Here is a 27,339-nt window from a genome sequence, read left to right as displayed (position 1 = left end):
AATATGTCAGAAGGCGAACCCTTCCCTTGGGACATTGGTGTCCACGATGCCCACTGTCACCCCACCGACACATTGGCCTCAGTGGCCGACATCCCGCGGATGAAAGCGACAACGCTGACAATCATGGCTACACGCGGGGAAGATCAAGATCTCGTACAACAAACAGCGGTGTCACTCTCAGCCAAGGAAAGCCAATCAACAACAGACCGCGTAGTCCCCTGCTTCGGCTGGCACCCGTGGTTCTCGCACCAGATCCTGGACGACACTGCACAACCAACAGCAACACAAAACCCAGCCGAGCACAAGTCCGCCCACTACACCACCGTCCTAACACCATCTGCAGCCGACGACCAGCCATTCATCGATTTACTTCCTATTCCCAAGCCCCTCTCAGAACTAATATCTGAGACTCGGAACCGACTCAAACAGTTCCCGAATGCGTTAGTCGGCGAAGTGGGCTTGGACAGGTCATTCCGACTCCCGAGTCCATGGACTCCAGCTGATACCGATAACAGAGGTGATCAGCTTACCCCCGGCTCACGCGAGGGCCGACGTCTCTCAAATTACCGTGTCAAGCCAGAACACCAGCGCACCGTGCTGAAAGCGCAGCTACAGCTAGCGGGAGAAATGAACCGTGCCGTCTCAATGCACAGCGTGCAAGCTCACGGCGGGGTCTTTGATGTGCTCAAGGAGCTCTGGGCAGGACATGAACGGGTTGTGCTATCGCGACGGAAGAGAGACAAGCAGCGGGATGCGGAAGGCGCCGTATCCGATGACGATGACGACGATGATGAGGACAAGACGCTTGATAGTTCTCAGTCCACTAAAGCATCCGACTCCAATGGGAAATCGTATCGGCCTTTCCCGCCTCGTATCTGCATGCACTCTTATACCGGTTCTGTTGAGCCTATTCGCCAGTTCTTGCATCGGTCGAATCCGTCGGATGTTTATTTCTCTTTCTCGAAAATGATCAATTTCTCCGGTACTGCCGAGAAGAAGGTTGGCGATGTTATAAAGGCTTTGCCTGAGGACCGCATTCTTATCGAAAGTGATCTTCATGTTGCGGGTGCGCAGATGGATGAGTTGCTGGAAGATGTGGCCCGACAAGTTTGTCAGCTACGTGGATGGGAGTTGCGGCATGGTGTCCAGGTGCTTGCGGATAATTGGCGGCGGTTTGTGTTTGGCTAGGTCTTGTGTTTCATTTTTTCTATTCCTACATGGGGTGAGCATGGGTTCGATTTCTAGATTTATTGCAGTTTCCTTGAGCGGGTTTCTTGAGCGGTGCGATTAGCGAAAATGCATATTATAGCGCGATCTAGGTGACTCATTCAATATACGAAAAGGCCCCAACTAATTTTATCCGATATCACTATTTGCAATTATATGATGTGGTATATCTCTATCATTGTATGTGATCATTTGTGACATGGTATCATAGGCTGGGTCTGTAGGTGTCTGTGACCTGACATGGTCTCTTAAAGATGTATCGTGTATCTGCGTGCCCTGGCATGGCTCGTCTCGTCGTCAAAGTAGAAAAGGTATTTGGAGAGCAGGCGATGGAAAGATGACAGCTTTATACAGTCATCAACCAGAGGTAGCAAGACAAAGCTAGCTATGTATCCATCCTCCATCGTGAATAAGATCTGCCATGGGGGCATCCTGCCAGTAGATCTGCCGCCATTCATCTTCAAGCTCGGGAAGACCTTCAACTCCCACGGGAGGAGGTAGGTCTACATCACCGAAGGCAAACAACTGCCTCCAGTCTGGATATTCGCGAGCTGGCTCGATGGAATCGACTTGCATGCTGCTTGAGAAAGGATCGTTCCTTTCCAGCGGGCCAACATTAAGCCGGAGAGGAGCAATCCAATTATTAAATTGAGGATTGGGTTGTGGTGAGAGGGTGGTTTGTTGGAGAGGGGTGGATTCGGGGGTGGGCACACCGAAGGAGAGTGGTCCGGGGGTCTGCATGGTAATTGATGGAACAGGAGAGGCAATGGGCATCTTGTGCGCATGATGGGGGTCGCCGAACGGCTTAGGTCGTTCCGTAGTTGCCATCCGCAGATCCTCTTGCAGACGTTTGGAGTCCTCGAAGAGTCGCAGGATTGTGCCAGCATGGACCCAGTATTGAGCCAACTCGCGCAGCGAGTAAGAGGCAGAATCGAAGCGGCGCAAGGCATTGATGGCAAGAACTGGATTTGAGAAGCGGAGCTCAACTCGGACTTGAATCATTGCCGTGAAGAGCGTATGGACGCCAGTGTACCAAAGGAACTTCAAACGCTCATGCACCCTGAGCTCCTCAAAGATTGAGGCTATAACCCCGGCGGCTGCACTGCAGATTTCTGCATCGTGAGGGCCATAGTCATCGGAATAGGCCGAGGCTCTGGGGTGAGGCCGGTGCAACAGAATGAGGAAGTTGTTGTAGGTCAAATGAAGCATGGCGGACCAAGGATCCATATCAGAGGCGCGTAGCCGAAGATTATCAGGAAGTTTCAGAGACCAGGTTGCCAGTGATCCGTCTGCTTCTTGAAGAACGGCCTTTCGCCGTTCCTCACTTGCCCGAAGTCCAAATCGATCACGAATGAGATAAGAGATCATCGTACAAAGTTCGGTAAAATGAATCACGTAGTCTGCTTGTACAAGAGGACCACAATTCTCAAAATCAGCGGGTGTCAAAGGAGACACGTCGGAATCGTCCAGATTGCTGAATTGAAATTTTGATTAGTATTTGCTGCAAATTGGCCGTTGGGGATGACTTACATCGCTTGAGGTCGGCCATATGACAGGGAGATCAACACATCAAATTGGACCAAAATGAACCAAACTCTCCGCCACATTCGCCTATCACGAGTCACGAAGCTACTGGAAACGGGATTACGGTGCATTCCAAGCCCCGTGGCGATACGTGCAGCGGCCCCAACCCAAAAATGGGCATCTGCAGCAACATCATCATCTGCGCTGTCCGAATGCCACGTCAAAAGAAGGGCCGCTTGGACAAGAATGTCGCGATTTCGCTCGATGCGATTGTCAAACAGATACTTGGTGCGGCGGAAGAAAATTTCTTTGAGAGCGTCTCGCTCTACTTTTGCGCGAGAAACATGCGCACCAACCAACAAGATTGCTTGAAGAAGTAGAACTGGCGGAGGATCTGCAGGATCCCGGTTCCGGTATTGTGTCATGAATAAATCCTCATCGATGATGGGGTACCCCGGATTGACATATGTGAAATAAGCCTGGACCAATTCGTCTGCGAGAGCCGGTTCTGGGAGTGTTAGAGCATCCATAAGCAGCTGATCATGACCCGTCTTCATTTGACGCCGTGGGATTTCGTTGCTCGCAAAATGGTATACATCGTCATCTTGTTCTCGTTGTTGTCGGAACAAGAATGACATGTTCGAATGTTCGTGTCCGACATAGAAGGCACGCACGCCTCTTTGGATCTCCCTTCTGCCGGATTCCTCCTCATCTATCAATTTAACGAGATGTTGCTCCATCTCCGTGTGTGCCTCATGGGCATGCGCCATATCGTGGCCGTGCCGGCCAAATGCCTCCGATCCCGTGCCTTGCTGGAATCCATGTTGCGGAAGGCCCCCAGATATCGGTGTAGCATGGCCGCTTTGGAATGCAGTTGGAAAACTTGGTGGTAATGGTGTCCCTGCTGCAAGAGCAGGGTTTGAGGTGGGATCGGATGTGGGTAGAGGCCGAGATCGGATCGGAACGGGATCTAGGATTGAGCGTACTGCAAGACGCTTTTTCTTTTCGTGTATGCGACAGTCGGCCTTTCCGGAGGCGCGACAGTTGGTACAGGGTGTCCCGACGGTACGGGCATCGCAGCGAACCTTGCGCCGGTGGCAGTGGACACAAGCTGCGGAGCCTAAGAGTTTTTTGAGTCACCGGTTAGCGAGTCTGATCGCGCAAAAATAACCGATAACCGAGAACAAAAAAAAGAAACCGCAAATCAAATTACACAACAATCAGGTAATCGGGCAGACAGGGGGTATTGCACAAGCGCTTACCTTGTTTGCGCTTGCTCACCCCATCCACCGGGAGCGGCGAGGGGGCGTTATCGTTGACGGAGGACATGGCAGGAGTACCGTTGACATCATTCGTCCAAATCGGCCACGATTCTGCATTATTCGAGTCACCAACACCAGTCACTTCAAGGCATTATGGGCGAACTCCGAAACGATTGCCGAGGATAATGCGACAAACAACAAAATCAAAGAAGCAAAAATGTCGGGAAGTTGAGGGAACTGCGGGATCGGGTCTCTGGTGGAGACTCACGTGGATGCGGAGAAACCGATTATGTAAAGGCAGGCCAAATTCGTATCACAGTGTCATATTCCTTCCTTGGGAATTGCATGGATTTGATATATCGTATTCTCAATCAATGCAAGGGAGTTCTCATCTTCTCCTAGAACATCAAGAGCAAGTTTTAATTTCTCTTTGGTGGGCTGAATATGGTGCACGGGTCGATCTATATACATCTGCACGCACAGCCACAGTATTACGCATTTCACATATATGCAGTCTACTAGTACTCTGTAGAACGCCTAAGTTTATGAATTACTTTTCTGTATGTCTCCTGTCAACTTGGATCACCAATGAATCTTATTTGGAGAAGAAATGCTTACAGGTAATAGTAGGTCAAAGCCTTGAATTAATTGCGCTGACTCATTAAAAGAATCATCCAAGAATTATACTAATGTAACCGAACAAATCTGGACGGTATAGTACATAATGGAGATTTTCGTCTTCATTGTGTACCGGGCTGTGTGCCTGATATGCAGAGCCTCAAGGACCTAACGTAAGCCACATGCCTGCACGGTCTATAAACCAGGCACGTCAAGATGAGTGATAAATCAAATGAACATCCTTTTTACTCCGGGCCACCCATCCAAACCTTTCGCTTCAGTCCAAAAATGGGAAAGAAGACCAACGAGATCAACCGATGGAACAAAAATATCTGAAGATCGCCATCTAAGTTTTCAACATTTTTAGATCTAGCTAAGGAGTGGTACTGGGGATGATCGGAGCGCAGTGTATTTGATACGCCGTATAGCAAAACCAAATAGGAAGGAAAGAAGAAGATAGCGAGTAGAGACTACGGAGTGGGTCCTATCACCCATTATTGGTGCGCCACAACATTAGATGTGCCCTTAACTCGAACCTCGGAAGATCTGCGACTCGTATATCAGCTTCACCTCCTTCTAGTTTCATGATCTCTGTCACTGACCCCTAGGCTGACATCTGCCTTATTTCAGCCCAGGAATTTGAACAAGAGTCCAATGCCAAGTGAGACCTTAACATCCAATTATCTTATTTAGGGGGTGTTTATCAATCAATAGATGGACTTGCTTTTTGGCCCCACGGATTTTGTGGCAACTCAACTCTTGCAGCCAGCATTTTATTTGGGATTCGAATCTATCTCAAACTTAGGCAGGAAATAATTCATGGTATACGCGGCAACATTACACCCGTGGACTCCGTACTCTGTACACTCCATCCCTTGTTCGCTCTACGTATGAAGGGGCGTTTGACTCTTGGTGAGGCTCTACCGACTGAAGGCTTGTGGTCTTCAAAGGTTCCTCTAGACGCAGTGTGCCGAACCGTTCCGAGCTATGTAATATTTGAGATGGGCCCAAGCTATTCCCGAAAAGTCGGCCCTCGAGGCTGACGGCCCAACCGGGTTGCCGAAGCCTCTCGTTCTTGGTCAATTGCCCCTGGAAAACGATCTACATACATACGAGAAGGGATGCATAGTTACACAGTATGTACAGGTACATAGTTCTCAAATTAAATAGCCGAACTAACTATTCTATTAATGCGAGTCATTTCACCCTGCAGCTCAATACTTAAGAACTCCATCCGGAATCCGTACCTCCCTCGTGTATCTACCCCTGCCCTTTGAATGTATTCCTAATATCTTATTGTAATTTCAATTCTTACCTGCACAACGTCAAGGATCCCACCAATCTAGATATGAAGCCATCTATCCTATTTTGTTTCATCGGACTAGGTGCTGCTTTACATCTTGTTCCGTCAGCCCCGACCAAAAAGTTCGAGCTTAACCTAACATGGGACACCAAGGCGCCCGACGGAGTTGAACGCCAGCAAAGCTTGATCAATGGCCAATTTCCTGGGCCCCCTCTCCTCTTCGATGAGGGCGACAATGTGGAGGTGACAGTGAACAATTTCCTGCCATATAACACCACGATGCATTGGCATGGCATTGAGTGAGTCTTCTTGGAAAATAACTTGGCTTATCACTGAGACAAAAATAGGCAACAAGGGACATCGTGGTCAGATGGTGTGCCTGGAGTCTCGCAGAAACCTATTACCCCTGGCGGAAGATTTGTTTACAAATTTACTACTTCACAATACGGAACATACTGGTAAGTGGGTCCATGATCTTCCTACCTAGTAATTAGTTCTTTTTTGCTAACATTTGGAGGTATCATTCGCATTGCGCGGGACAAATAATGGATGGCCTATATGGGCCGATTTACATCAGGTTTGCGAATACCTACCCAAATCAAAATCTTACCTATTCGCGCAGGCGACTGAGTATTTATAACATCCAGGCCGCGAGATATTGCTGCCAATTTGGCTAGTATGATATCAAATGATACAGGGGCACATTCTCAGATCAACAATGCCATTCGAGACCCCGAATTGCTGATGATTTCTGATTGGTTTCACAATACATCAGAAGAGCTCCGGGATATTGCAGTTTCTGCAAACCTGGATACATTGCAAGTTCCACAGAGGCATTATGAGAAATCGGGCTAATAGCTTATACCAACTCTAGATGTGCGGATTCTATTTTGATCAATGGGAAAGGCAGAGTGCGCTGCCTCGACCCTGGCTATTTGACCACCCTAATTCCCAAACCATTGACCTACCTGCTTCAGGGCACGAACTATACAGCAAAAGGGTAGGTGTTAACTCTCCAAATTGCCGGTCAAAAAGCTGACGATTAGTTCAACATAAGATGTCTTCCAGTTCGGAATACCTTTGCTCAAACAACATCTGCTCAGCATAACTACACCGCAATTCCACCATCCATGTTTGACCAATGCAATGCCACAGAGTCAATGGAAGAAGTGATCGAAGTTGATCCTCTGAAGGGCTGGGTAAGCCTCAATCTCATCAGTTCAGCATCGATCTCAATCCCATCAGGTATGTTCGTTGTTATGCTTTCATAGGTTCCAGGAGTAAGCTAAGCTTATTCGCTAAATACAGTTTCTATCAACAACCATTCTCTTTGGGTCTATGAAGTCGATGGTCAATATATTGTACCCACCAAAGTTGATGTATGATACTACCCATCTCACGTTATACTCTGCAAAGTCATGAGCACTGCACTGACTAATAATCTTTTTCCAGGCATTGACACTCAACAACGGTGCTCGCTACTCCGTTCTAGTTCAATTGAACAAGACGCCAGGTAACTACTCGATCACAGCAGCCGGTGCAGGAATCAACCAAAAGATTGCCGGGTACGGCACTTTCTCTTATGTCGACGGTGACCCATCCGTCGTGGGCAAACCCTCAATCGACTACGGGGGAAACAGCATCAGTACAGATGTTGTTGTTCTGAAGGAAAATAAGATTAAGCCACTTATCCCAAGTCGACCCAGTGAACAAGCGGACCGAACATACCTGCTCACCGTTGGCCGGATTGAAAAAGCCTGGAAATGGTCTCTCAATGGAGATAATTCGTACAGTATGTCTCTGGAGTCAGAGAAGCCGATGTTATGGGACCCTCAATCACAGGCAGACAGTGACCTGGTTATTGCTACGAACAATGATACCTGGGTGGATATTGTCTTCACGGTGTCTGGAGAAGCATCGACTATCCAGCCTGGTCATCCGATTCACAAGCACTCAAACAGGGTCTATGTTCTAGTGAGTTATTTTGAACACTTCGAGTACAAATTTCATGGTATGGATTCTAATTTGTGTGTTTTAAGGGTATTGGCACGGGCAAGTTCAATTGGACTTCTGTTGCAGAGGCTCAACGGGAAATCCCAGATAAGTTGAACCTGGTCGACCCACCAATGAGAGGTATGAGATACACAGCTTTCCTTATGGTTTTCCTAGTTCTGGGAACTAATGGATGGGACAGATACCTTCACAACGCTTCCTTCCTTAGAAGCGCCAAACTGGATGGCAGTTCGCTATCATGGTATGTACTCCACTCACTTTTCTTCTTCTGGGGATCAAAAAGCTAATATGGTTGGGTTTGACAGTACAAAATCCTGGGGTAAGGCATTGATCCATGTAGAACCTCTCGAATTTCCCGCTAACCAGACAGGCTTTCTTCCTCCACTGCCATATCGATCCGCATCTCACTGGCGGAATGGCGTAAGTTGCCAGTAACTTGAGGTTAGCATTTTAGAACAGATACTAACCAAACTTTTAGACTCGCAATCTTGGACGGCATAGATACGTGGCCTAGTATTCCTACACAGTATGGCCCGAACGGTCATTGGGGGAAAGCGGCCAAATAGAAAGAACCATCGATGAACGTGATGGATAAAGGGTATATAGTTTAGAACTCAGTTCTCTTTTTTCACTTAATATGATAAATGGCATTGCACTATGTGAATGGATGGACGAGCATTTGGCCTAGCGGTTGTCGTTGGCGACATTTGGCGCACCGCTACTTTGGATCCCCGTCCATTCTCAGTTTGAGTGCCGTTTGATCTCAAGCTGCCGGATCGCCTCCAGGCGATGACTTTTGTTATTTTTTTTATTGGTACTTTTCCATCACAATCCACGGGTTTGTACACAGACAGCATGGGCAAAAGTTCAAAATAAACTAGTTTTGAACAACCTTGTTAAGTCTAGCTTGTCCTTCCAGACCTGCCTTCATAATCATACCGAAGATCTCAAGATCCTTCTTAGCATCCTCCGAAGTGGTTTTGGCCGGCTTACCCTCAACAACAAATGCATAAAGCTCCTTCATTTCCAAAGTATACGCATCCTCATACGTCTTCCGAACCACAGACTCCCGGAATGAGCCATTTTCCAACTTCTCACGAATGTGCATAGTGGTAGGCAACCCCTTGACATAAGGCGAATCAATGCAGACCTTGACAGTCTTATTCCCACCAAAGACCTCAATCGACGCGTCAAAACGGGGGACATCATCAATTCCAGACTCATAAGACACAGCAAAAGAAGGATATTGGAAGAGTGCACTGGAGCAAAAAGATCAACATATCGCCCAGAACCACAGATACAGAATTCACAACTTACCTCCAGAACGGCGGTCCCGTCGCAGAGCACAAAGAAGCACCAAGCACAGCCGTCGGCATACCAAGAGCCTCTCTCATAGCACTAAGATCATGAGATCCAAGACTCCCCAAATTCCTCCACTGAGCAGCAGTATCAGCCGTAACCGGAATCCCCAATTCCGTCGTCAAAGCCTGTTCCAAGAACTCGCTTGTCTTGTTCGACAATTCCTTCACATCCTCCTCTCTGTAATCCGAGAAAACCTTAGGAAACGTCCCAGACTGGCCCACGAAATCCGAGTTCGGGCCGACGATATCTCGCACGCGCGCATAGCACACTTGATCAAAGCTTCCTATTTCCTTGACCGCGTCGATGAACCCGCTCGCATACCGCCGCATATACCCCACCATGACCTTTCCGGAAGATTGCTTCTCGAGATCGATGAGCCGGTCCGCGTCTTGTAGGGAGAGAGCCATGGGTTTCTCGATGAAGACGACTTTGTCGTGCTTCAAACCTAGGACGGCGTGCGGAACGTGGAAGGCGTCGCTGTTGGCTATCATTACGATGTCCACATCTGGGGAGGCGCAGAGATCTTCTGCCTTGCGGGTGGTCTTTGGAGTACCCCCGATAACCTTTTTGGCACAGTGCGAGAGTGCATTGTCGGAGACATCACATAGGTAGGTGACTTGGAAGTAATCTGAGAGGAAGCCGAGAGTTGGGATATGGGCGACTTGAGTGATTTCGCCACATCTTGTTGGGATATTAGTATCATTATACTGCGCTTTGATAATGAGGTTTCTTACCCAATTATTCCCACGCGAAGGATCCTGTTGTCGGTGCCCATCTTGAATGTGTGAGGTGATTCTTCAGCTTCTCCAATGACGTAATTGTTAGAGAACCCTGAGGTTCCAAGGTTGAATGTTGATTCTAGAAAAATTCCACGCAGGATAATTCGTGCAGGACAATAAACGTATCAGGTCGAATAATGTTTCGAGCGAATATGCTGGGTAAATTGGATTGAAAGAGCGCTGATCTGATGCCCCGCGTGGAACAGCTCTGGAGCCCCGCTGAACTTAAGAACTTGCTGAATACGACTACCATCAACGTTAAAGATCTTACAATTGCAAAACAGGACATGCAGTAGGGAAGAATATTGCATTTACTCCAACATTGGGAGGTACAGATTGTAGACTTAGTCTCCTGTACCTCGCACTGTCGTAGATACAGATGTCCTCATTCCGCCTATAATTCGCCGCAAAACTCCGAAATCAAAAGAAATAAATACAAAGCCCGACGAAAATCCTAATCTACCGAAATCCAATGAAAAAAAAAAAGGCAAGCCGTTAAGCCCTCTAGATACCCCGAACACATCGATCAGCCAAGAGACTATTGCAGATAAACACCCAAGAAACAGAAGACGTCTTTGGTCACGTTCGAATTAGATCTGCTTCGTTAGTGCTATCGAGGAGCGTCCTATATGAAAATTGGGTACAGTGTCTCTTGGCTAGCTCCTTCGCATCATACCTTAGTATGACTCGCCGCCCGCGCCGTTGTGAGGCTGGCCGACCATGGAAGGATAGCCGTAGCCGGAGGCGTCTTGCTCGGATGGATCGAGGTTGGGATTCAGCATAGGGTTTGCGCCTTCGGAATCGGGGAATCCTGTGGGACGAGCTGAACCGGGTCCACCAGGGCCACCGACGGGTCCCCCAGCTCCATAACCAGCGCTGGGGGGCCTCTGGTTATCGCCACGGGCAGATTGAGTCTAGGTCGAGTTAGTATTTCGGAATTAACGACTGCTCAAGACTTGGTCCAGGGATTGTTCTTGGGTTGCGGGGCTCTACCTCGCGGTACTTGGATAGGTAGATCTTGAGTGCTTCGGCGTAGTTCTCAAATCCAAGCGATGTCATAGCGAATAGGATATCTTCGCCGTTGACTGTCTTACGCTTCTCCTGCTGGCATTTCTCCGAAGCTGCGAATATAGCCGATTAGTATGTCCCACTTGGACCAAGCAAGAACCAGACTCACCTTCACTTGTGATGAATGAAATAAACTCGCTCACACATTCCTGCATGCATTCCTTGGCTTCTTTCGCTATCTTCGCATTTTCAGGCAGGGCCAACTTCATAATACGAGCCACTGAATAAGATTGGTGATGTTAACATGTTGTGGAGACATGGGGGTATTTTGCGTAAGATCATCAAAATTGAGGGGGGGATAACGGGAAGGGTTGGATATGTAAGTTGTACCGATAAAAGATCTGGAAAAGACATCCTGCTTATATGTATGGGTTTAGGACGAAAGGATCCGAGACTTTGGACAAGACCAGAAATGCGGGGGAAAGAAAAGGAGCCCATCAGGGCAAAGGCAAGGTACGCGCAAATCAGAACAGACCAAATGCAAGACGCGACATACCATTTGCAATCGGAAGCCACCGATCCTGTTCCTTCACCTCAAACTCGCCCGGGTGTCCCTGCACATCATGATGGTCCTTGTCCATGTGATCTTGTTCTTCTCCCGATTGCGCTTCGGGGTCAAGTTCAGCGTCCTTGGAAGGAGAGTTCGACATGATTATAAGTGGTTTAGATTGTGGATCCTCGGCTTGGGCGTCAATGTGTGTTTCGCGTGCTCTGTTGTCAGACCACGTCAGATCACAATGCTGGGCGATCGCCTCTGTTTCAGACAGCGCAGAATCGGCTCCAAGAGTAGACAGGGTTGTATTGGCTGGGTACAAACTTCACAGTAGCCTTAAGGATAGCGTCAGCCCAGGGGTTGACAATGTAGGATATTAGATCTGTTATATGCGACGCGCGAAATGGCACCAATTAGCCTCGTGTTTGGGAAATGGTATGGGGCACTTCCAAGGACAGGGATTCGGGTTTAGTATGGAACGCGATCACGTACAACATACCCGTTTACAAACACCGAATATGCGCAAGTGGTCGGGATTTGGAGTGAAGATGCGACGCGCAATGACCTCGGGAGGCGTTAGATTAGGGGAGAGCCCAACTTCCCAAATCGCAAGTCGCAAGTCGCGTAAAAGAGGGAGCCTTTAGATAATTAGTGTGATCTGATCTCTTATTGGAGCTAAAGTTAAGGTGTTTCTGGAGGATCTGGAGGATCTGGGGGATCTGGGGGAGGTTAATTGGCGAACCAGAAGTTCTGGCGGATCGGCGCCTTTCGATCGCTTTGGTTGGTCGTGAACTACAATTGTATCAACTTTTTGATTATCGAGACAAAGCACAAACGAAACGCCGGTCTTCTAAGTTTCAAGGAGATAAAGAGCACATAATCAATCATATCACGTACTATTCAAAAGCATTACCTATTAGCATAATGACGTACTAATTAGTTGGTGCAACTTGTGTCACTATCGTCACAGATCTATAGAAGCTGGGATCATACATGTATTCAGAACTTCATTTCCTCGCGTTTTATTGCATTTTACATTGCATATCCATCTTCAATAAGTTAGGTACTTCAAGGCCCAACCTAATATGATGGCTTAATCATTTTGCTGTTTAGTCAGGCATCAAGGCTTGCATCTTTATATGTAGTTACATAAAGCATCCTAGGCACCTACATTGATGTACAAGGCATATCTAACTTTGTATGACTCTTGAAGTATTGACCAGATGGTTTGAGTTAGGCATCAATTGCGGTCTTTCTTCAACCTTGGAGGTTAGCTTAGGCTGATATATGCGACTCTGCTGAGGTCCGAGAGCCCCAGCTGAAATATCTATGATTCAAAACTTATGGGTATAAAATTTTTTAACTATGATAAGGAGCTAATCTTGCAGGTTTGATATCAAATCACAAATCAACGCTGCATTATGTCTAGTCTTTTGCCGTTCCCAGTAACGCCGGTAGCCTATTGCTCTCGCGCTCAGATAGCACCACCCGGGAACACGTAAATTGAAGGTATACAGAGAAAAGGAATGCCACTAAGGCTGCACAACCTGAATGTTGTTCTTCTTCTGCAAAGGGGAAATTAAGGTTAGCATTGCCCATACCAAGTTCCCAGGGTATTCAGGCTGAGAAACGGCCTTGAGACAGGAGATGCGCTTACCTTCCAGGTATCCAACTCGCCCTGCTTTGTCTTGTACTGCTTGAGCATATCCTCCAATACTTGCTTCAACCCATCCGAGTTGGTCTTGAGTGTAGGAAGAACATCTTTGACAGTACGCTCAACTAGAACGCCATTCACCATGCGGAAACATTTTCGGTCTGCGGCGAGAGGGTCGAGGGTTTCAATCACAAGTCTAAAAAAAAAATGTCAGCATTATACATTCATAAGGCATCGCTGGTTGTGCTTGCTCCGTGGGGTAGCCCGGGATTCAAGCCTAGCAAGATCCCACGATGTGGGGACAGCACATAATCCTGGTAGTGACTCACTTGTGTTCTTCTGCCTCCTGCTCAATATCACCAATCTTTTGTGCTAATTGCTGAAGGGTGTTCTTGAAGTTGGTGTATTGGTGCTGAAGCTCTGGATTGAGAGGTTCGCATCAGCTTTCGTGATTTCTTAGGGTTTGTAGGGACAATGGAAAAAGCATACCCTGCTGCTTCTTGGGGTCAATCTGTTTCTGGCTAGACATGATGGCTGTTTGTCACGGTGTGGTCGGCAAGTGGAAGCTCGAGAAATTGAGATGACGATGCGGGGCGGTTGCTTTTCGGTGTTGGTGGAGGCCACTACTATGGAACTTTTGATACACCTCACACCCATAAATAAGTGATTTTAGCTCTGGATATCACTTATACCTAATCGAATTCTCGAATTAACTGCAAAGAGTGTTAAAATAATAATTATTATAACTCTATACTACCAATTCTATGTTCTTCATAAAATAAGTGGTAAACCACGTGACTGATATCATGGTTTGTAATGTTTGATGCGATAGGGACGAGACAAGACCTGGAGGTCGACTCCACCAATTACATATCTTCTAGAATGTGAAGACAAGGCTGCTTCGTGTCAGGTTCCCAAAAAAATACTTCTTTAATAAATTGAAGCTAACTCCCCCTGATGGCATTATCTTTTTAGAAGACTAGAAACTAGACTGCCAGGGCGGTGACTCTCTTCTGGCAATAAATGGCGGTGAGGCTTGAGCGCTATAGGAAGAGGTTCGACTCCGCGGAATCACTTTCTCTTAAACTCAACCCCGCGCAGAGCTGACCAGCTCGTACATTGCGAATTACCCCAGCCTTGAACCTGGCTTACAAGCCCGGCTGGACGACATGTCTCGCAACGATATGGGCCCTCCGGCCAAAAGACACAAGGGCTTTGGACACCTCCCTGCAGGCCTACGCGACGCAAAACGAAAGGATATTGACAACTGGGAGACAAATCGAATGCTCACCTCTGGTGTGGCACAACGAAGAGACCATGAGGGTGACTTCATGCCCGAAGACGAAGAAGCGACTCGAGTGCATTTGCTCGTCCATGACCTCCGCCCGCCTTTTCTTGATGGTCGCACGATCTTCACGAAGCAGCTGGAGCCAATCTCCGCTGTTCGTGATCCGCAAAGCGACATGGCGGTGTTCAGTCGGAAAGGAAGCAGGGTCGTCAACGAGCGCCGACAGCAGCGCGAACGACAGAAGCAAGCGCAGGAGGCGACAAATATCGCCGGCACAGCCCTGGGCAACTTCATGGGCATCAAAGAGGACGAAGGAGACAGCGCAGTCGCCGAGCCTATCGAGGAAGCCTACCAAGGAGGAGGAAACAAATTTGCCAAACATATGAAGAAAAGCGGTGGTGGCGCCAGCACTTTCAGCAGTAGCAAAACCATGCGCGAACAGAGAGAGTATCTGCCCGCCTTTGCCGTGCGTGAAGATCTAATGAGGGTCATCCGGGACAACCAAGTTGTGGTGGTCGTCGGAGAGACTGGATCTGGGAAAACCACCCAGCTAACTCAATTCCTACACGAAGAGGGCTACTCTAAGTTCGGTATGATCGGATGCACGCAGCCTCGCCGTGTGGCTGCTATGAGTGTTGCGAAGCGTGTCAGTGAGGAGATGGATGTTGATCTCGGTGCACTCGTCGGATACGCCATCCGTTTCGAGGATTGTACGAGCGATGAGACTGTGATCAAATGTGAGTTTCTCCCTTTTCGCTTTAGTGTGATCATGTAGCTAATCTAGGTACTAGATATGACGGATGGTGTGTTACTGCGAGAATCTCTCACGCAAAAGGATCTCGACAAATACTCGTGCATCATTATGGACGAGGCACACGAAAGAGCTTTGAACACTGACGTCTTGATGGGTCTCCTCAAGAAAGTTCTGACCCGGCGCAGGGATCTGAAATTGATCGTGACCTCGGCAACAATGAACTCCGAACGATTTGCGCGTTTCTTTGGCGGTGCCGCAGAATTCATCATTCCTGGCAGAACCTTCCCTGTTGATCTTCACTTCTCGCGCACACCTTGTGAAGATTATGTTGATAGTGCGGTGAAGCAGGTCTTAGCCATTCATGTATCCCAGGGCGCTGGTGATATTCTTGTCTTCATGACTGGACAAGAAGATATCGAGGCAACCTGCGATCTAGTCGAAGAGAGGCTGAAGCAGCTGAATGATCCACCGAAACTCAGCGTCTTACCCATCTACAGTCAAATGCCGGCCGAGCAACAGGCAAAGATCTTCGAGAAGGCCGCTCCGGGTGTGCGCAAAGTAATCGTGGCTACGAACATTGCTGAGACAAGTCTAACGGTCGACGGTATCATGTTCGTCGTGGATGCAGGTTACTCAAAGCTGAAGGTGTACAACCCTCGCATGGGTATGGACGGTCTCCAGGTCACTCCAATTTCCCAAGCCAATGCAAACCAGCGATCTGGACGTGCTGGGCGGACTGGCCCGGGCAAGGCCTATCGTCTGTACACGGAGACAGCCTACAAGAACGAACTTTACATTCAAACTATCCCTGAGATTCAGCGAACCAGTCTTTCCAATACCATCCTTTTGCTGAAATCCCTTGGCGTGAAGGACCTTCTGGACTTTGACTTCATGGATCCTCCCCCACAAGAGACAATCTCCACCTCTCTTTTCGAGCTCTGGGCGCTGGGTGCTCTGGATAACCTGGGCGATCTTACACCTCTAGGACGTCGCATGACACCATTCCCAATGGATCCCCCTCTTGCCAAGCTCATAATCATGGCCTCTGATGAATACGAGTGCAGCGAGGAGATGTTAAGCATCGTCGCAATGCTTTCGGTTCCAAACGTCTTTTATCGTCCCAAAGAACGGGAAGAGGAATCTGATTCAGCTCGCGAGAAATTCTTCGTTCCAGAATCCGACCACTTGACTCTTCTCCATGTTTACACTCAATGGAAAACCAACGGTCACTCGGATGCCTGGTGCACCAAGCACTTTTTGCACTCCAAAACCCTCCGCCGCGCCAAGGAAGTCCGTGACCAACTTCTTGACATCATGACCAAACAAAAAATGCCCCTCATCAGCTGCGGCACAGACTGGGACACCATCCGCAAGTGCATCTGTTCGGGCTTCTTCCACCAAGCCGCACGAGTAAAGGGAATCGGCGAGTTCATCAACCTCCGCACCAGCGTGACCATGGCACTTCACCCTACAAGTGCCCTGTACGGTATCGGCCATGTGCCCGAGTACGTCGTCTACCACGAGTTGCTCTTGACTTCCAAGGAATACATGTCCACAGTGACATCTGTTGATCCTCATGTAGGTTACCACTCCCCCAATCCCGCTTGTGTGTCATCTAGTACTCAACTAACTCATTTCTCTCAGTGGCTCGCCGAACTCGGTGGTGTATTCTACTCCGTCAAAGAAAAAGGCTACTCGCAGCGCAACCGCCGCGTCACAGAAATCGAGTTCAACAAGCGCATGGAAATCGAAGAGCAGATGGCAGCTGACCGTGAACGCGCTGCTGCTGAGAAATTGCGCGAGCAGGAACGCAACGACCCCGCCCGTCGCAGAATGGAAATTGAGGCTGGCGGGAAGTCCGCCGTGCGTAAACCTATCATCAAACCTGGACGCAAGGTCGGCGGTTTGACTGCTTCGTCTTCTTCTTCTTCTTCTTCATCGCGACCTGGAGCCAGTGGCGATGGAGCACACGGCGGTGGAAGTCGTCCTGGAAGCAGTGTGGTCAAGAGGCCTACGGTGCCTCGGAGACCTGGACGTGCATTCTAATTTTGCGGTGAAAACAACTTCTTTGGGGGCTTGAGGCACCCTGTTTGTATAACATCATTTCGTTTTTTAATCCATCTAGGATGGACCTTGTTCAATCGATACCCGCCATTGCGTGCTTATTCGGCTCATCTCCGAGTAGTCTGTTCTACACCAGGCTGTCTCTGACATAGGGCCATTTGAATGACATATACTTGTCCAACAAGCCAATATTGTGAAAACAGATAGGTCAAATATGCACAACATTTTTCACCTCGACCATAGACGAAGCGTACAAGACTAAAACAAAGATCGGCTAAAAAAAGTTCCAACGTGTAAGGATATCTAAGAGACGACATCCCCCACTCCATCTGAAGACCGAAATAAACCAACCCCAGACAGAATGAGCCAGCATGGTACTGAACAGAGGCTTCGAGCGCCGAGCACAGCTCAGTTGATAAAGTTGACGCAGAAAAAGTGTAGGATCAAGCTTCCGAAAATGTAATCGGCGAAGGCCCTGGAATTGAAGATCAGCATATGTATTCGTAACCTCGGGAAAGCAATTGTGACATTGAATATCACCATGAAAAAGATAAAAGAAATAGAAGAAACTCGCCTTTCGTGCGAAGTACCCGTCCCCTGCTCTTCACTCTCATCCGCAAAGCGCGCATTCTTCCCCTTGGAGCTCGGCTTCGATCCAGAACCAGTACCACTATCGCTAGTTTGCATGCGCAGACTTGCCGTAAGGACAAATTGGCCAACAGCAGCACTGAAGCCACTGAGGAAGGCATTGAAGGGCTATACAGGAGATGTTAGTTATCGGTCTATATATTTCCAATTGCAAGTCACACGTCGTATAGAAGACAAGAGAAAAAGAGAGGCAAAACAAAAACAAAAGAACCAAAACAGCATTTGCAGGCCAGGGCTTCAACTTACATAGTTTCCAGCTAGAACACAGTACACGAATTGCAATCCACCAACAAGAACCAAGAACGCCATGAAGGCATCTAGGAGGAGTGTCCGCTGCGGCGTTGTGGATGCATACTGCTGCCAGACATGACCGGCGATCTCAGCAGCTGATGCATTGGTCTTGAGGGTTGTTGGGCCTGAGGAGAGCTTGGATGATGTGGGCGCCGACGCAGGCGTGGGTATAGAGGGTGCCGCGGAGGTAGTTGAGGCCGCGTGGCGCTTGGGAGCCATAATTTTGAGATTTGGGGGGTTCGGTGGTGATTGGGTGTGTGTAATTGGGAGTGAATGGATTGTAGATAGTGCGGATGGAGATTTCACTGGAAAATTAGTGCAAACACGGTGGGTTGGTGGACAATGGCGGAGTGGAGAGTGCTGGTTGATGCCAGCTTGGAGCTTGTTATCACTGTGATCACGTGGTGGAGTAGATCCCGATTTGGAAGTATACAATTAAGTGATAACGAATATTCTAACTATTCGGTTCATAGTTTAATGGCGGAATCACTGATTGATGTATTTAGATGGATTTTTTTATTTGAATTTGTGTTTGATGTTGGGTATAAAGTGCTACAGCAAAATGTCGCTGATATATGTAATACACAAGAGAGAGGAGAATAGTAATAGTGAGGGGAGCGGGATATCATCCAGTAACCAACACCATGAATCATCACATCATTAATAGCCAAAGCTTCAGGCAAGAAAGAAGTCGCCCTTTATAAAGAGGCTAGACAAACCATTCGGTGACATTGGTTGTGTTGGCTCGCTGAGAATCCTCATTTTCAACATCCATCTGGAAATCACGCATGACTTGGTCCCATTCCTCCCAGCTGAGCTGAGCGGCCTCGGGAAGTGGAATCTGATTCAAGAATGGATTGCTCGTGTCTGTGTTGTGGGGCAGGCCTGCAAGAAAGCTTGGTGCCGAGACATTATTCTGGGCCGGTGGAGCATCGAATAGATCGTTTGATGTCGCTAGGATGTTCGTGCCAGGGAACATGTCTTGAAAAACACCTATTGGTCCATTTCTGAGGTCAATATTGTAGTCTGCATCACCTATAACCTGTTCTGTTGGGCCTGGTCGATTTGTTGGGGGCGAATCCAACATCCCCGTTGGCATATGAATCCGGGGAAGGGCATTGTTATTAGAGATACTTTGAATGGGCTCTGTTCTGGTGGGTAATGGTCCAAAATCGTATAGCAATTCTTGCTGTTGCTTGGACCGAGTGGCAGAAGCTCTTTTCATCAAGGCGGCGAGCGGCCGCCACAGCATGCCCTTCTTATGCGTGGCCTGCGCGGCCCATTCCGTGTAGATCGAACTGACAGCGGTCCAAGCTCGATCTGTCATAGGGCAAATTGGTCGGACACATATTTCGGACAGAACAAACGCGACTCCGTGCCATTGCATATTGGTCCGGAACAACCAGCCCCATTTGGCGGTCTTGGGATCAGTTTCAAGCAAGTGGCCAAACTCGAGGACCTCGATTGCAGTCAGAAACAAGCTCTCTCGGGTTGCTTGTGACACATTTCCGCGGTCTCTTCGGGTCATTGGGTGATGGACGATCAACCATAACTTAGCAAGGATCAGACGCCCAACTGTGGCGGAGCACCACTGCACGGGGATGTTCATATCACAGTGCCTGATATACCGTTGTTCACATCGATCACTGATAATTTGAATCATCCGCCCAGCACGATCTACGGGCGGTAAACTGTTAGGTGCACGAAACTGGGCCCTGGGGCAGACGTAATTTGCTCTCCGCAAAGCGCTCGTGATCTCACAGCGAATGAGGCAGAATGTTGCATCCGTGTAGCCTTCTCGCTCTTTGGGAGGCTCTTCCATGTCAGGCGACAGGTCGTCCTCGTTGATATTTAATGGCAGTAGAGTATCGTACATGTTCTCGTGAATGAGCGGGTCCGTCCCATGATCTTCAGATGAGCGGACATCCAACAGCGAGATATGCCACCATAATCGGCGTCGCATCTCTGTTTCGAAAGGTTTCAGAGAGAAATTGGTGCCATCCCGGTGTAAGCCTAAGCCCTGAGCAAGGCGCAATATGACCGATGTCATGGACCACACAAACTTGCTATCATCTTCTCGTCGCACGCAGACCAAGAATAAGACAGCGGCCTGTAGAAGGACCAGGCTTTGTGTATTCAATAACCCGGCTTTTGCCAGCGCTTGCTCTGTAGCAAACCTGTACCGCTTGACAGCAGTAGATCGGTCTTCGCCGAACCGGCTCAAGCACTCGTCAGGTTTCATGCTGACAAGGCTACAGAGATACATGGCAAATACCAGTGCCTCTGAATTTTTGTCCAGTGCATCTGGGTACCGTGCTGCCTCGGCAAATAGGTCTTTAGCAGTCGGTCGGTGTACGATGGTGATCAAAGGAGCCACGTTTTCCCGATATGCTTCCCAAAGTATTGCAACCTTGGGCGTGGGGGGATGAAATTCTTGAAGAGATTTTGAAAGTGAGTAGAATCCAAGAAGGAACCCGTCATGTGAACCGGAGTGAGAAGATTCCGGTGAAGGTGTATCATCTTCCTCTGACGATGTGTGATCAATGATATCTTGCAGCTCCTCGATCTAAGATATGTTAGTATAAAGTACGCTGAGTAGCAAAAGAAAATGGGGGATATCTACCTCGTCCCCTAGACTAGTCCAGAGCCGATTGCTGACATATCGGCTCCGGCCTTCATCAATGACCAACCGCCCAAATTCATTTTCAAACTTTTTGGGAGCAAGTTTCTTCGGATCCGATTCTTCGAACGGACAGGGACGTCCGCCGTCAGCCTGGTTCGGTGGTTTCTGTGGCTCGGTCGAGGCAGACGTAGGCGCAGTCGGTTCGCTGCGACCGGTCGAGGATCCAGGCGTAGATGACCGTGCCTGGGCCGATGTTGATGCACCTTCTGTATTACCACCGCTTCTAAGGTGATCAATAACACCCTCCAAACGACGCAACCGCGAAAGCAACTCCGCGTCCGGTGGGCGCTTGGATTTCCGCGGCGCACGGCCAGGAGGGGGGAAAATGCAATCGATACCGGCTTTGGTACAATTCGAACACGGGGACCTCTTATTGCATCGGACTTTTCTGCGGCGGCAGGTCACACAGCTGCGAGAGCTCGGGGGTTCGTCACCCGCGTGGCGGGGAAAAGTGGCGGTCAAATTCGTAGGTAGAGTATTATTATTGACGGGAAAGAGATTCAGCTCCTCTGGCGAAGCTGAATGGAACGACATAGCGCTGAGTTAAGGAAGTCGGGTCTCGCTTCCCATATTCTCCGAAGCCTAGTAGTTCAAGGGAATCTGGCAAAAATACGAGAGTAATCGCATATGCATCAAATTATCCATGGATCGCTTGGGCCCGACATGCGGGCATGTGACTGGCTGATTGGAGTTGCAAAATGCGATGACTCAGCACGGGGTCTGGCCCGTAGCCCCGGGGGCAGGAGGTGGGGGTTGTTGTCCCGTTTAGGGAAAAGGCCGTTATCTCTATCGACCCTGAAGATCATACACATCTTGAAAAGCCTGAAGCTAAATAGATACTTAGGTAGCGGTATATTTACGGCTTTTATCATTACAGTGCGACCCTCGTCGAAGCGAGCGCTTGCATTTGCGCCTAAGGGAAATCAGTCAGTCATCCAAGTAAAATATGATGGCTATAGATCACATCGCGGACTCCCAAACCTGGGTATGTTCATTGATATTTATTTGACTGTAGCCGAATTGCCAACGAAGCTAATCTATGGTATAGGACAGTCTAGGACTTATCCATAAAACCTTGTTCGGGTGAGGTGCCTCCGGGCTATCATACTCTCCCTGGATATGTATATATATATAAGCGTATGGAAAATTGACCGGGAGACCCCTGAAGAGACTGTCACGCAGGGGGATACGTCACTCCCCTGCATTACCCACCGTCGAGAATATATATATATAGCAATAGATAATATACACCAAAGTGATGATTATCCCTGCAAATTAGCGCTTTCGTATGGCGATTCTGCCGTTTATCCTCATATCTGCACACAGCAGTGATATCAATGAAAATGGACGGCACATCAATACAGCGGGCATCGATATTATCCAAAGTGTCTCTCTCCGATTTGACCACATAATTGGTATTGACATCGAGAAAATTCATGTACAGTTGACGCCAGGAAGGTCGAAATAATGCTTGGTAATGTTATAATTTTACACGCCTGGATCGTTGCCCCATGGATAATATATACAACCAACTGGTTAGGTGGTCTTTATGGGAAACAAACCTACTAAGACTATTACACAAGATTGTTGGTGAATTATCACTACGCAACAAAAATCTAATTCCCCAAAACCTAAATTACTAGGGGAAAAAAGCAAAAAAAGAAATTGAACCCGACCCGGATCGAACGGATGACCTTGAGGTCTGGAATCTCACGCGCTACCGCTGCGCCACAGGTCCTACTTGGATACATATTTAGGAATAACTAAGAAATCTATACTAAAACTGGCCTGTCCTGTGGTGTTGAACTTGATTCACTGTGGAGCGGATGTCTGTTGTATCCAGATACCATGCTTCCACCCCGGCCTGGCACGGTACTCAGTCAACCCAGAAATGTTTGCCAAAGTCCTCGACATGACGATGTGGACATTACTACTGGCTATAAGCGTTGTTTTAGACTCCGCGGCTACTTTCGAGGAACGGTCGCGAGAGGACTGCTGTATTTACATGAAGAGCACCGTGGAGAAAACATTAAACGATCAGAACTTCTACGGTCGTTACGATGACCTGAAAGCTCAGCTTCATGGTGAAAGACCAAAATGGTCCTCGACTACACTTAATATGCGAGAGCATTCTCGTCTGGCAGTGGCGTCACGACCAATAAAGATATGTTCATTATGACATCCACAAAAAAATATCCGGATCTCTCTCCAGAGTTCTCATTCTAATGACCCGATAATAGGATCGATTTCTTATGGTTTGATTTGCCGTCGATGAGCCAGGCTCCTCCCATCGAAGACAACAAGCCTGGACTCTGTGGCATCTAAACAGAGCTGCATAGTCACATAAATCGCCAGAGAAAAGACGACTGGTTCTTTTGGGCGAATAAGCTCACGAAAGGCTCGTCTTTCTTAGCTGATGCCAGCGTGAGTGCCATTCTGGGGCCCGGCGCTACCTTTGTTTCGCAAGAACATTCGAGAAGGCAGCAAGTATCTCTAGGGACAACAGAGAGACCGCGGAAACGTCAGAAACTACAGCAAGAACCTTTTAAAACGGACGAGGTTATCACCATTTCGGAGGGTCTGCATGTTCCCACCGACCGTGATTTTGTTCCATCGAGCATAAGACGATTTCTGGAGGACCTTTCATTCAAGCTATCTGGACCAACTAACCACCAAGTGGCCGTGGAATTGGTGTCTAGTGAGCTTTCAATAGCTCTTCTACCATCACAATTGGTCGATGCTTGCCAATTTCTCGAGCAGGAGTGGGGAATAAGTCAGCCAAGTCGATTCCAAGCCCAATATCAGCAAAGCTGGAACGGAGCTCCGGTGGCCATTTGGAGAAATTCCAAGTTCGCGATTTTCTGGGAGGACCCCGATGGGCAAAATTTCAAATTTGTCCTCTGTGCACCCAGCTCAACTAACCAGGCCCTCTCTTCGAAGGGAAAATTTATTTTCTTGTGTGTCATGCTGACTAGTTACCTTGTTGAATAAAACTTGCTAAGAGATGACCTAGCACTCAGGACGGGATTGATTTGTGGGACGACAATGGTACCCCATATCGAACACAAGAGGGAACTCTTGGCACAGGCGCCTCTGCTACCTTTCCGCTTTGTCGCTTGTTCTATACCCAGGATCAAGAATATCTAGGCTACCAGCTTGTCAGATTGTGGGAGCAGGAAACCGGGCTTACGTGGAGCAGTATAGTAGTGCAGCAACTCAGAAGGGCCGCTGGGATGACAGAAGCTAATGCACTAGAAAGTGTCAATGAAATCCGCGCAAAGCTTTTTCAAGGAGAAAGCAGGTCGCTTGTCTGTTTGAATTGGTCAACGGAGGAATTGCAGCCCTACCAGGGTAACCCACAGCCATCAGATGCTCTTTGGCTATTGCAAAAGTGTTTACACGAGAACTGGCCAATGGGCGGAGTTGTGTTTATTGGGGACCCTAGCAAGTTCACATGGCGTCTGGACAATTTTTGGGTAAAGTTATACAAGTAAAGCTTTGATTACCTAAATACCTAAAGATATCACCCATTTTAATCATTTCAAATAGGTCTTTAGCAAGTGGGAAGTATTCCAATCACCCGCGAATCAATGAAGTGAGCGCGTGGGCGTTGGATCTTTCGAATCAAAGAAAGACGGCGCAGGTGATCGCAAATTTGAAATGCTTCAGTTGCATTCTCCGGCAGAAAAAGATCCAAGCTAGAGATTACCAGAGGATAGCACAGGAGAAAAGAGATGTCAAATTTGTCGGAACTGAAATCGAGATTTCTTATGACCTTGTGTCTTGAAGATGATTCTTATTCTCTTTCTTGTTTTTTTGTTCTATTCTATTCTTTTCGATTAAGCTAGATTCTAGAAACTGAATATTAATCTCGGTGATAGTAAAACCTGCAGCTCTTCTAATTTTTGGTTTTTCCGGAATCCATATCCAAGAGTTGATGACTTCCATGGAAGAACAATTGCAGGGTCTGTATACATGGCAATGAGCCTGTCTTGAGCCGCGTTGACAATTGTGGCTGGGGGTACTATGAGTAAAACGCAAATTCCAGACTGATATGTCCACAGCTGACGAGGACGCGCATCCTGCTAACGCTATGTCCGTTGCCGTTTCCTAGCTCGAGCTTCCAAGGTTGGCTGCTGTGGTTATATAATCAAGTGATTCGAGTATCCCTCAGGTCTAGCAACTGGGGGATACTCGAGATTAGCTGGTTACATAAACGAAAATCAGGGTACCTAGGTATCCCCGAGGTATTTTCTGAGTATCCCCGAGCTGGAACCCGGCATACGGGTCTCCTATCCCGCACAATTATAGAGTTCATGGATTTAAGGTTGAAGATGGATCGCCCTTCACCAAGATATCAGCTACCAGCTACTTCGGCTGATCTCCGGCTAAAATTGCATGATCAACTAAGAACCCCCCAAATTTGTGTCAAAGTCCTCGGGTAACTTCCGAACGAAATCCCACTCGCCTCCAGCAATAACCTCCAATGTTCCATTATGCGTTACAGCGACGCAAAAGACCCATCAGCTGCATATTAGAAGATGGACGGTACAGTAGATCCTCCCCGGACTTGATCAACAGCAGCGCATCGCAGCTCATTTAGGGACCTAGGTAACCTGCACAGCTTGGAGCTGGCCAATTATACAAGACTGCACAAGAAGTTAAGCCTTTTTGTGTTGTGCACTGGTCGCTCCCCGAAGAAACCCCGAGCCCGAGCCTCATCGGATCTTCCTGCTGCCATAACAAGAGGGAAATGAAAATCAAGCTTGCCTGATTTGGAAAATTGTTCTAAGTAGTCTTGACTCCCGATGCCGACTATAATGGATCGGGTTTCTTTTCCAGCCGTAGCCGCCGTGCGACCGGGCAGACCCGAACCAGTCCTCTTCACGACGTCGGAAGGATAGCATTTCTGCTGGTAGTAGCTTACAAGCTCAATAACTCGAAGTAATGGGAGCACGTGCCTAGGGGTGTAATACTTATGTTGTAGGTGGACTTGTCCCTCCAAGCGTCACTTGTCCCGGCCATGAAAGTGGAGTACTCTGGAAGTTGTCGCATGTGGTTTTCCATATTATAGACGCAAATTAAAAAATAAACATACAGATTGACAACAGAATGTGGTACCCATGGATAATTGCAGGGGAAGATGTCAGCTGGTCACATACAACATACATAGAACCTAAAGATATTCAGAGAGATATCCATCTATTCCATAAACCACGGACGTTACCACCAGAAACCTCATGCGCTAAAATGCTTGTCGGGACACAGAGCGGACACGAGAGATAAACCTACCCAGATAGTTCGCAACTGGTTAATAACAAGCAGAGAGGCCGCATGAATCTCCTTAATAAACTAGCATTGATACTCTGGATGTATCTATATAATTGACTGACTGGCATTGGAAATCGCATCCTACAGCTTTAAATCCACATTCAACTCTACAAAGTACATAGCACATGTCAAAGAACACCTTTTTTGCTCGAATGTTCCATAGTGCCCACTTACCCGGCATACCGAGAATATCATTTCTAGAGGGATATTAACCGAATCCTCTGTCACATGCTTATAAGGATCGTCTTCCGGCTCATCGTCAAGTGGGCTCATTGTGGAGTAAACAACAATTGAGACACGCAGATATGGCTCAAGGGTTAATTTATACTCTTTAGTGAAGACAATCTATATCCCGGTGAGACTCTAATACTCTGTTCAGTGGATATCCCACACAGTGTTATTTCACCGACCGGCCGGGGTATTCAGAGAATTGGCCGTTGGTATTTTCCAATTTTTGATAAATCATTCGTATATGGTAAAAAAAAATCACAGCGAAGCTATGTTTATATCCATAAAAGTACGCATTATTTCGCTCGTCTCCGCAAATAGGAAGTTATAGCGAGAATAAAAGGCGCATGAACCGATTAGGACAACCGGTCCTAACCGTCGGGCACTTTCGATAGGCCAGTAATGAATGGACTGTCGATGCCAATGGCTTTCAGTGGAGATATGGTAGCATAATGATTCGCTATGTTTAGCTTTAGTCTTTCAATCTTCATAACCGTTTCATTTAGAAGTCAATTTGGTAGGTTGTTATACGCTGGTGCCTATCTCCTCCCTGAACCAGCCACCATGAAAGAATATTGGTCGATCACTCGAATGTTACTAGTAACCGGCCCCTGAATTTTTTTTACAAAAAGTACGGACCCTCTCAAGCAAGAGGGTTTGTAATTACTGTAATTTATGAAAGAGCCGGTTAGTTAGTAGTGCCCTACATGTGTACTTGTGTGTACCGGATCTAGGTTTTCCCGAACGGG

The 27,339-nt window shown here is 47.9% G+C and overlaps 11 protein-coding genes across 11 annotated transcripts; 4 read left to right on the top strand and 7 right to left on the bottom strand.

Annotated features, from left to right (window-relative positions):
* Positions 1–3: 3 nt before the first annotated feature.
* Positions 4–1,188, top strand: N7537_002953 (TatD family hydrolase; the record flags this gene model as incomplete). The annotated part of the gene is made up of 1 exon (XM_056894011.1): positions 4–1,188. The coding sequence occupies one exon, from the start codon at positions 4–6 to the stop codon at positions 1,186–1,188; it is 1,185 nt and encodes a 394-aa protein (XP_056759006.1).
* A 420-nt stretch (positions 1,189–1,608) lies between these two features.
* N7537_002952 (uncharacterized protein) lies at positions 1,609–4,080 on the bottom strand (the record flags this gene model as incomplete). Its single annotated transcript, XM_056894010.1, has 3 exons — positions 1,609–2,701; positions 2,758–3,871; positions 4,014–4,080. The coding sequence occupies 3 exons, from the start codon at positions 4,078–4,080 to the stop codon at positions 1,609–1,611; spliced, it is 2,274 nt and encodes a 757-aa protein (XP_056759005.1).
* A 1,899-nt stretch (positions 4,081–5,979) lies between these two features.
* N7537_002951 (uncharacterized protein) lies at positions 5,980–8,513 on the top strand (the record flags this gene model as incomplete). Its single annotated transcript, XM_056894009.1, has 8 exons — positions 5,980–6,233; positions 6,290–6,392; positions 7,387–7,908; positions 7,974–8,067; positions 8,129–8,188; positions 8,253–8,266; positions 8,318–8,367; positions 8,426–8,513. 8 exons carry the CDS (start codon positions 5,980–5,982, stop codon positions 8,511–8,513), a joined length of 1,185 nt encoding a protein of 394 aa, XP_056759004.1.
* A 311-nt stretch (positions 8,514–8,824) lies between these two features.
* Positions 8,825–10,084, bottom strand: N7537_002950 (Gfo/Idh/MocA family protein; the record flags this gene model as incomplete). The annotated part of the gene is made up of 3 exons (XM_056894008.1): positions 8,825–9,206; positions 9,265–9,990; positions 10,044–10,084. The coding sequence occupies 3 exons, from the start codon at positions 10,082–10,084 to the stop codon at positions 8,825–8,827; spliced, it is 1,149 nt and encodes a 382-aa protein (XP_056759003.1).
* A 681-nt stretch (positions 10,085–10,765) lies between these two features.
* On the bottom strand, positions 10,766–11,806 carry N7537_002949 (nuclear transcription factor Y subunit beta; the record flags this gene model as incomplete). Its single annotated transcript, XM_056894007.1, has 4 exons — positions 10,766–11,002; positions 11,082–11,209; positions 11,266–11,376; positions 11,653–11,806. 4 exons carry the CDS (start codon positions 11,804–11,806, stop codon positions 10,766–10,768), a joined length of 630 nt encoding a protein of 209 aa, XP_056759002.1.
* Positions 11,807–13,181: 1,375 nt separating this feature from the next.
* Positions 13,182–13,832, bottom strand: N7537_002948 (putative prefoldin subunit 2; the record flags this gene model as incomplete). The annotated part of the gene is made up of 4 exons (XM_056894006.1): positions 13,182–13,214; positions 13,307–13,499; positions 13,633–13,723; positions 13,793–13,832. The coding sequence occupies 4 exons, from the start codon at positions 13,830–13,832 to the stop codon at positions 13,182–13,184; spliced, it is 357 nt and encodes a 118-aa protein (XP_056759001.1).
* Positions 13,833–14,472: 640 nt separating this feature from the next.
* Positions 14,473–17,391, top strand: N7537_002947 (putative mRNA splicing factor RNA helicase (Prp16); the record flags this gene model as incomplete). The annotated part of the gene is made up of 3 exons (XM_056894005.1): positions 14,473–15,328; positions 15,383–16,923; positions 16,990–17,391. 3 exons carry the CDS (start codon positions 14,473–14,475, stop codon positions 17,389–17,391), a joined length of 2,799 nt encoding a protein of 932 aa, XP_056759000.1.
* A 426-nt stretch (positions 17,392–17,817) lies between these two features.
* On the bottom strand, positions 17,818–18,567 carry N7537_002946 (putative oligosaccharyl transferase subunit Dad1; the record flags this gene model as incomplete). Its single annotated transcript, XM_056894004.1, has 3 exons — positions 17,818–17,884; positions 17,984–18,165; positions 18,304–18,567. 3 exons carry the CDS (start codon positions 18,565–18,567, stop codon positions 17,818–17,820), a joined length of 513 nt encoding a protein of 170 aa, XP_056758999.1.
* A 490-nt stretch (positions 18,568–19,057) lies between these two features.
* N7537_002945 (putative C6 transcription factor) lies at positions 19,058–21,565 on the bottom strand (the record flags this gene model as incomplete). Its single annotated transcript, XM_056894003.1, has 2 exons — positions 19,058–20,914; positions 20,972–21,565. The coding sequence occupies 2 exons, from the start codon at positions 21,563–21,565 to the stop codon at positions 19,058–19,060; spliced, it is 2,451 nt and encodes an 816-aa protein (XP_056758998.1).
* A 1,225-nt stretch (positions 21,566–22,790) lies between these two features.
* N7537_002944 (uncharacterized protein) lies at positions 22,791–24,818 on the top strand (the record flags this gene model as incomplete). The annotated part of the gene is made up of 5 exons (XM_056894002.1): positions 22,791–23,179; positions 23,272–23,345; positions 23,394–23,988; positions 24,045–24,521; positions 24,581–24,818. Coding segments are annotated over 5 exons (1,773 nt in total), but the record flags the coding sequence as incomplete, so codon positions are not given.
* A 1,451-nt stretch (positions 24,819–26,269) lies between these two features.
* N7537_002943 (uncharacterized protein) lies at positions 26,270–26,635 on the bottom strand (the record flags this gene model as incomplete). The annotated part of the gene is made up of 2 exons (XM_056894001.1): positions 26,270–26,383; positions 26,537–26,635. The coding sequence occupies 2 exons, from the start codon at positions 26,633–26,635 to the stop codon at positions 26,270–26,272; spliced, it is 213 nt and encodes a 70-aa protein (XP_056758996.1).
* Positions 26,636–27,339: the final 704 nt, after the last annotated feature.

The sequence above is a fragment of the Penicillium hordei genome (assembly GCF_028827395.1).
Source record: "Penicillium hordei strain IBT 12815 chromosome Unknown utg000001l_segment0_segment0, whole genome shotgun sequence".
NCBI lineage: Eukaryota > Fungi > Ascomycota > Eurotiomycetes > Eurotiales > Aspergillaceae > Penicillium > Penicillium hordei.
Note: the sequence above shows the minus strand (reverse complement) of the source record. Positions and strands in the feature narration are given on the sequence as shown.